A 9,704-nucleotide genomic window follows, 5' to 3' on the forward strand; every position below is an offset into this window, starting at 1 on the left:
TTGTTCTTACTCTTCATTGCAAGCTCATCAATTTTCTTTTCCAGATATTCCCTCTTTTTATTCCTGAAATGCCTGCTGGTTTCACGTCTTATATTTTTCAGATTATCCCCATTTATTTTGCTTGGATCCTGTAACCATTGCAATTTGGCTTGCTTTCTTGCGTCTAATAATTCTGAGCATCATTCATCGAACCATGGCTTATGCTTCTTCAGTTAATAATAACCTAGACTCTCCTTGGCCAAAATTTTTTTATATTTTCTCTAATAGTTTCCCAAGCTTTATTAACATCCACCTCAGTTTCAAAGTTTTCCAAAGCCGCAAACCTATTTGAGATTTCAACACAATACTGCTCTTTACCCTGTACCTCATTCAATTTCTTGAGATTAAACCTCTCCATATGAACTCTGTGCGTTGTTTGTTTGCTCACTGCCAGTCGTTTCCTAAACTTTGCACCACCAGGTAGTGGTCAGTATCACAATCTACTGCCCCGAATGATCGGACATCAAGTATACTTGAGTGTCGTCTCCTGTCTATCAAAATATGGTCCATTTGATTGTGTATCTTCCCATCAGTAAATGTCCAAGTAAAGTCATGGATGTTATGATGTGGGAACATTGTACTTTTGACAGTAAGATTTTTTGATGTGGCAAAGTTTACTACTCTAACTCCATTATCGTTCCTAATTTCATTCAAACTCTCATTCCCAATCGTTCGTTTGAAAATGTCTTCCCTTCGTACTTTGGCACTGAAATCTCCTAACAAAATTTTCATAGGGTGCTTCTGGAATTTATCAAATACATGTTCTATTTCTTCACAGAACCTGTCCTTTATGTGATTAATTTTTATCTTCTGTTGGGGCATGAACATTCATAACAATATCACACCAGCGACCTTTTAGTATTGTAACGTGTCTGGAGTAGATACTTCCATGGCAACGCAATAACAGTGGGCTACTGCATAGACAATGACGAAACAACGAACGCGTTTCCCCGGAGATGAACAACAGAAGGCCATTGAGTACCAACAGATGAGACGAAACACGTTACCGCCGTAATCTACAGAGATCGTTCCCGAAGCAACAGATTGCCAAAGAAGTGAGATCGAACACTGGTGAATGGTGTCTCGCATCTGATCCACTTAACACCTACATAAGTCGAGAGCGACAGAGCTAACACGGGTTGAGATCTAGTCGCCATACAAGACGGTTGGAAGGTAGCCGCCGCGGAATACAGTTAAGGTGATAATTGTACGGTGTATAAGTGTGAGTGTCCGATAAAGATTTGCCGAATCTGAGACCCACATGAATTTATTTGTCGCGTGACATACCCAACACGTGACAGTATTATACATGTATATGATATCCTATCACTAAAGAACTCTACCCTCTTAACTGCTGATACGATTCTCTTATGTATGAAAAAACCTGTAGCTAATTCATGATTTTCATTCACCTTTCCATAGAAAAATGTATAGTCTCCTGCTGGTTTGATGCCACTTCCATCCCATCTGACCTCTTGTATGCCTGCTAAATCTAACTTATATTTTAAGATTTCCTCTTCCACTGCTGCGAGCGAACCTGCCCTATACAAACTTCGAACATTCCAAGTGCGAAATCTGATATCTATTCTTATATGTACTAACAGCTGGAAAACTTCTTTACTAAGCAATTCTCCTTTTAAAACATTAACACCAACAGTTTTGATAACTTTTCACTAGCTTGGGCAATAATGTGGATACATCATGCAATAAAAAGAGTCCAGGAAAAGTGCTCATTCCTTGAAAAACTTTTGACATCCGAACCATAACAAGGAAAATATCCATACCCTCTTCGTGAATCTGTCCTTGATTCAACAACAACTCCTTCCACCATGCCCCTTGGATCTCCTTTCAGATCCATCAATTCAGCTTGCAGTACAATTGCCTCACTCAGCTCATCAAGGTTAGTTCCAGCAAGGGCTGATATTGGAATTGCTTGAACATCACCTCCTCTATCCTCCACTTGAATACCATGTGGTATTAGCATATCTTTTGTACACTCCTGAAATGGTACCAAATCTAACAATATAATCCAAAGCACTTTCTGGAGCAGCACAGACTGGCTTGTAATCATCTATTCTGTAAGTGGTATATTTTCTGAGGTACTGTATTAAGACAATAATGTAAAAGTTGCTGTAAACTGCAAAGTTGTATGAGCTGACATGATAATGGTAAGTATAGAATTCTAATACATTCTTCCTATATATGAGGGTTATTCAGAAAGTAACCTCCTGTGTGCTGTTAACAAAACAAGCAAATAGGGAAAAAATTTATTATGTACAGAAAATACATACATACTTAAGCTACTTCTCAACATAGTCAAAACTGGAACTCAGGCACTAGTCATCAAAGAATAAGTTTCTGTATGCCTGTGAGCTCAGCCATTATTCTGACTTCTTCCATCGACTCCTCATTAATGTTGAAGCTCTGTGATCCTAACCAGTTCTTCAGGTAGGTAAACAGGTGGTAGTCCCTCAGAGCAAGATCAGGGCTCCCAGTTGAAATGCTCCAGCACTCTCAAATATGAGCAGTTGTATATGGATGCACACTCGTGGATGAGCACTATGTCAGCATTCCACAACTTTTGTTCTGAATGGTCCCATGCATATTTCTTAGTAATTCACAATACACTTCTAACATTATTGTGGTCCCTTGTTGCATGAATTCCACCATCATCACTCCTTTCCTATCCCAGAAAACAGCTGCCATCAGTTTTCTGGCAGAAGTTTGTTTGAACTTTGTTGACTTGCCTGGTGAATGTGTGTGCATCCACTGCTCTGAGTGCTCTTTGGTTTCAGCACTGACAAATGAAACCCAGGTTTCGTTGGCTGTTACTTGTACAAAGTGATTAAAAAATTCATTGCCATCTTTGTGGTATCTCTCTAAGAAAGCCAAAGGTGAAGCCATTCTCCGCATTTCATGTGCACCCATGAGTATTTTCGCACTCCATCATGGGCAAAACTTGTGATAGCCTAGCCTACTTGTGATAATGTCAGAGAAGAATGCATGAAATTTGTGGAAATTCACATGAAAGGTCTGAAATTTTGAAGCACCATCTTTCACAAATTTCATGGTCAACACTTTGAATAAGGTCATCAATCACTATTGCTGGATCACTGACCACTTCGTTCTTCATCATGAACATTTATTTGCCCATCTGCGAACATTCTACACCACTGTCTTACAGTTCCTTCACTCATCACATTTCAGCTGTAAACCATCACGCACAATTCTTGATGGATTTCCACAGCACTCACATTTTTAGCACGAAAAGACCAGATAAGAGTGTGAATTTCACAGCTGCTGGGATTATCAATCGCAAAACACCCAAATACAAGCAGCATTCAGAATGCAAATCAGAACACAAAACACTGTGAAACAACACCCACAAAAAGGCAAATACAATAACAGTGCATCTACCAAATGAAATGTTTAGACTGCCGGGTCAAATACACAAGACAAAAAGGCAGAGCATTCTACACTAGATACAAAGACCATAAACATGCAATTAGACATAATAACAGCAACTCAGGATACTGAAACCACATACTAAACAAAGGACATAAATATGAAACCATAACAGATACTATGGACACACAGAAAAGGAAAACACTTAAACCCACTGTAAAAATACCACATACACAAAATCATCAGATAACCTGCAAATGAAAGACACAAACACCAACACACACAATCCAATATCCAAAGGATTACAGGAAACAAACACCAGATAGTAGAACAACACACACCCTACATCCTATGTAGCAACACAACCGGACATCATGGAAACAACTACAACAAATGACCATGATGGCCAGCAACAACACAACAAACTCTTGCCCCAGCAAGAACATTCAAGACAGCCACAGCCAAGAAACCAAGCAAAACTGTAAGTAACATCATATACTATACTGTAACTGAATATACATATGTACCTTAAAAGAAGCTCTAACATAACACACTATATATTACAGGTAAGCCAACCACGTGCAGCTCAAGGAAACCTAAATAAAACCCACACAACCAGAAGTAATCTGAGGCAACTACATAAGAGAAACAAATCAGCATTAGAGCGAGCAGCAGATTCCTTAATCACAACAAGCTGTACACCTGAAGACGCCAGTTAGGCCAAAATATATACTGTTCCATAAAGAAAAACGAGTAAATAGTAGCCAATGTTTGCTCATAGACAGCATGAAAGCAAAATGCAAAGTCAGACCATCCTGCAGAGACAAAAACAAACACTAGGTGACTAGCTATGTGATGGTTTACAAGGCAATGAGTCACATAATGCTACATCACATGCATGAGCTCTCCCTCAATCCTACATTAGTTGCCCAAAATAAGCAGAGGTTACCTTCAGAGTAGCCCTTGTATTTAATAATATATGATGAAGAGTGATGGTTTACACAACAGATAATACATATAGGTGTATACAATTTTAAGTAGTCAATTAAGTCAATAAATGTTAAAATGGGATATTTTGGATGATACTTAAATTCTTTATTCACAGTGCAGTAATTTGGAGAAAACTGCATCTGTAATATACAGACAGCATTTTAAAACATGTGAAAATAAATTTATTCAATGTCCATAAGAAGAAAAATAAACACAGAAGAGCGTTTGAAAATCAACCAACAAATGTATATCATATGACCATGAAATTAACACACACGCTCACAGAAATAAAACACCCCATTTGACATTTTGCTAGAAAGCTGATCGATTGTTACCCAAATCGAGCAAAATACTACAAGCCAATGGAGAACAAAAAGCTCAGACCATATCTTCATGCAGATAATTTACATGAGGCTTGTTCAAATGAAACCTGTTCAGCAATTGTTCTGGCTGAAGAAATAGAGGCTGTTAAAAATAGTCCCTTTGGTCATTGATTTAGACCCATCACTGTGCACTAGCCAATGGCACCTCTCTACAAAGACTTCCCCGGGCTGCTGGAAACAATGCATCACCATCATCTTATTCAGACCCAAATCTACAGATCTCCAGCACTTTTATAAGGGGCCCAAACACATGGAAGTCACATTCTGGCAGGTCCCAGCTGTATGAGGATGGTCCAACACATTTTAGCACATGGAGTATGGTGTATCATGGATAATGCATCCCACATGGGTACAGGTGTTACTATGCATGTGACAACACGCATTTTTAGCATGCTCATCTGAGACATGCATTTCTATACACAGCATGCATTCTACAGTGATTCTGCCTGGTTGGTAATCCTTGGTACTACAGAAGTAAATGACAGTTCATTGGTCCTGTGCAGATGGATTCTGACCCTGTAATACCAGTATTTCAACAAGTTTCCATCTACTCTAACAAGCCCAGTCCATTGCACAAACCATGTATACAGCCACATGGTCACCAGCCATATTCACTAGCATCACAGTGAGTGGGTGTCATTTGAACTACCCTCATAAAAAGAAAAATCCATAAAGATATCTGAAAGAAAACTGTCCATTCCACATTTCATTGTACAGTTCAATAATTCTTGAATGCAAATTTTTCCAGATTAGTAACCTAGTACTATATAAGAGTACACTTAATAAAAACTATACAAATCCCACTTAGTATTCTGTAATTGAAGGTCTATAACTGTTTAAAAGCTACTCTTAAATCATGAAAAATAATAAAGAAATAAGATTTTCTGTCATAGTTAACAGCAACTAATTTAAGCAGTGCAGACAAGCAATTCAAAATCTAAAAAAAGTATTGTAATCGTTCATTGGTTCTGCTAGCTCCGGTAGAGAAATTCAGCTCATCTCAGGCCATGTTGACTGGCTATGACTTGGGTGATTGGTGGGGGGGGGGTGCTTCAGGCATAGGAAGGAAAACACTCAACACCAATTAGCTGTTTTAAGTCTTTATTTGTATCACACTATTCAATGGTAACTGCACCATAGTGATCCACTTAACAGCTTCATGGATTGAGGCTCCTTTACTGTTCACTAAGACACACGAGTCAATAGGCACCACAGAGTGTATATACAGGGATCAGGACACATGTACCCCTGGTGATTGTAAATTTCGGAGTTCTATGCCAAGCACGCTCTGAATGGTAAATATCTGCCCTGGTTACCCAAAAATTTGGGCAAAGGACATCCCACTTTAGATTATGATTGGCTGCACCGGGCAGACTGGGAGGTTGCTTAATCTTTCTCCTCCAATTAGAAAAAGAAATATCAACACATGTAGAGTTTAGGGGGAACTTTGCCACCTGCTGCATGGCTGTCAAACTGGAATTTGGGGTACCATAAAATGACTGCTAAAATTATGACTTCCCATGTCAATGTTTAGAATTTCTAAAGAACCCGGTCTCATGTTATGCATTAACTTGACCGATTTACTTGACCCAAGCCACCTACTGCATGCCTCAAGGGGGAATTCTCCAATTGTGAGAGAAAAGTGAGGAATTTCACTGAACCCTAACCATACACAAAACATCAATTGACCATCCCATAAATCTGACAGTTAACATTATGTATTCTGATAGAAGATTTTCATGGTCATAATGAAAATCATTCTTATTGGCCTCTTCAAAACTGCACTCATTTAGCTCAATCTAGGCCACTGGTACTCAAATCTGTAACATCTGCTAACCATGTATTCATCATATTTCATCTGTTTTCAATACACTACCACAACAGGCAAGTATTACCATTCATAAAACATATCTAACAGAAATAGAAAGACTGTTTACCTACAATGTCTGCTTCCTTCTTGTCAATCTTGTTTATAGCTACAATGATAGGAACTGAAAAAAAAAGGAAAACAATTATTATTTCAATATAATATACAAAAAGAAGAGTTAAAAATTAATTTGGAAAATTACAATTCATATCCTTTAACAAATATTTGCCATGTTAGGTGGGTCCCTTGTCACGACAGCATGGCGCGTCCTCAGGTTGTAGATGGACGAGACACCTTCCAGGTTTGGAGGGAAGCTGCGAATATACTGAATAAGCAGTTGGAACAACCAACAAGGGGGGGGGGGCCCTCCATCTTGGGGGTTGGGCGTGGGGCTAACAACTCCTCACCGTAAATAATAATCTTGTTACAAAAGTTCTTGAGAAGCCTCAGACCTGGATGGATCCTCTGGATAAACGACCTAAGCTAAAGAAAACGGACATAAGATTTGGTACATGGAATGTTAGATGTATGTATAGGGTAGGTTCGTTCACGGCAGTGGTGGAAGAAATCTTAAACTATAACTTAGATTCAGTGGGAGTATAGGTCAGATGAGGCAGAGGTGGCATCACACCAGCAGGTGAATATACATTTTTCTATGGAAAGGGGAATGAAAAATCATGAATTAGGTACAGGTTTCTTCATACACAGGAGAATCATATCAGCAGTTAAGAGGGTAGAGTTCTTTAGTGATAAGATATCATATACGTGTATAACACTAAAAGGTCGCTGGTGTGATATTGTTATGAATGTTCACACCCAAACAGAAGATAAAAATTAATCACATAAAGGACAGGTTCTATGAAGAAATAGAACATGTATTTGATAAATTCCAGAAGCACCCTATGAAAATTTTGTTAGGAGATTTCAATGCCAAAGTACGAAGGGAAGACATTTTCAAATGAACGATTGGGAATGAGAGTTTGAATGAAATTAGGAACGATAACGGAGTTAGAGTAGTAAAATTTGCCACATCAAAAAATCTTACTGTCAAAAGTACAATGTTCCCACATCATAACATCCATGAATTTACTTGGACATCTACTGATGGGAAGATACACAATCAAATGGACCATATTTTGATAGACAGGAGACGACACTTAAGTATACTTGATGTCCGATCATTCAGGGCAGTAGATTGTGATACTGACCACTACCTGGTGGTGGCAAAGGTTAGGAAACGACTGGCAGTGAGCAAACAAACAACGCACAGAGTTCATATGGAGAGGTTAAATCTCAAGAAATTGAATGAGGTACAGGGTAAAGAGCAGTATTGTGTTGAAATCTCAAATAGGTTTGCGGCTTTGGAAAACTTGGAAACTGAGGTGGATGTTAATAAAGCTTGGGAAACTATTAGAGAAAATATAAAAAAATTTTGGCCAAGGATAGTCTAGGTTATTATTAACTGAAGAAGCATAAGCCATGGTTCGATGAATGATGCTCAAAATTATTAGACGCAAGAAAGCAAGCCAAATTGCAATGGTTACAGGCTCCAAGCAAAATAAATGGGGATAATCTGAAAAATATAAGACGTGAAACCAGCAGGCATTTCAGGAATAAAAAGAGGGAATATCTGGAAAAGAAAATTGATGAGCTTGCAATGAAGAGTAAGAACAAAAACATTAGAGACCTGTATAGAGGAATAAATGTCTCTGAGAGGGGATACCAACCTATGAGTAACTTAGTGAAGGATGAGAATGGTGATCTGCTTGAAGATTCTCATAACATTTTGAATAGGTGGAGGAACTACTTCTCTCAGTTACTGAATGTACATAGGGTCAGTGATGTTAGGCAGACAGAACTTGATACAGCTGAGCCCTTAATACTTGTTCCTAGCCCTTTTGAGGTTGAAAGTGCTATTGCAAAATTGAAACGGTATAAATCGCCAGCTATTGATCAAATTCCAGCAGAACTTTTTAAAGCAGGAGGCAAAATATTACGTTCTAAGATCCATAAGCTAATCAATTCTATCTGGCATAAGGAAAAATTGCCTGATCAGTGGAAGGAGTCTATTACTGTACCTGTTCACAAGAAGGGTGATAAAAGTGACTGTAGTAATTATTGGGGGATATCACTGCTATCAACCACATACAAAATTTTTTCCAATATTCTTCTCTCAAGGTTAAGTCCATATACATATATAATTATTGAGGATGATCAGTGTGGGTTTCGACATAACACATCAACTATATATCAGATCTTTTGCATTTGTCAGATATTGGAGAACAAATGGGAATACAATGAGACAGTACATCACATATTCATAGACTTCAGGAAAGCCTATGATTCAGTTAAGATGGAAGTATTGCACAATATTATGATAGAGTTTGGGATACCCATGAAACTAGTTAGGCTGATTAAATGTACTTCTTTTGGCTTGTTTTGGACTTCGTCCATCATCTGGTATGTAAAAGACAAAAGACCACAACATGGATGAAGTCCAAAACAAGACAAAAGAAGTACAGTATACACCATCGTCAGAATCCTTTCAAGTCTATTTGATAAAAATGCGTTTAAACGAAACGTATAGTAAAGTCCGTATAGGTAAACATTTGTCTGATAAATTTCCTATCCAGAATGGTCTAAGACAAGGTGATGCTTTATCACCACTCCTTTTCAACTTTGCTTTAGAATAAGCCATTAGGAAGGTCCAGGAAAACCATGTTGGACTAAAATTAAATGGGAAACATCAGCTGTTGGTCTATAACGATGATGTGAATCTACTGGGTAACAATATACGAGGGTGAGTCAAATGAAAACCTTAAATTTGTAATAAAAAATCGAAATTTCACACCAGTATCCTGTAAGTTGGTAAGTGTACTACAAACAGCGTGCAGAATGGCCTGTAGGTTGCAGCACAGTGCAGATGTAGGAACACTCTCACAGCACCAGTATAAGATGGCTGCCCCACTTGAGACTTGCACCAGAGAAGAACAGCGTTCTGTTATTCAGTTTTTGTGTAG

At 38.3% G+C, this 9,704-nt stretch overlaps 1 protein-coding gene across 6 annotated transcripts in view; it reads right to left on the bottom strand.

Moving 5' to 3' along the window:
* Positions 1-9,704, bottom strand: part of LOC111865788 (translation initiation factor IF-2, mitochondrial) — an 84,733-nt gene that overhangs the window by 38,451 nt on the left and 36,578 nt on the right. For all 6 annotated transcript variants that reach the window (XR_002843041.2, XM_023854123.2, XM_023854081.2 and 3 more), the window contains 2 exons: positions 6,759-6,808; positions 1,824-2,038 (listed from right to left, as the gene is read on the bottom strand). Coding sequence is in view for 5 of the 6 variants with exons in the window: in XM_023854123.2 (XP_023709891.1) it covers positions 1,824-2,038; positions 6,759-6,808 (265 nt within the window). In the remaining variant the exon portion in view is untranslated. The remainder of the gene's footprint in view (positions 1-1,823; positions 2,039-6,758; positions 6,809-9,704) is intronic.

Source organism: Cryptotermes secundus, unplaced genomic scaffold (assembly GCF_002891405.2).
Source record: "Cryptotermes secundus unplaced genomic scaffold, Csec_1.0 scaffold968, whole genome shotgun sequence".
NCBI classification, from domain to species: Eukaryota; Metazoa; Arthropoda; class Insecta; order Blattodea; family Kalotermitidae; genus Cryptotermes; species Cryptotermes secundus.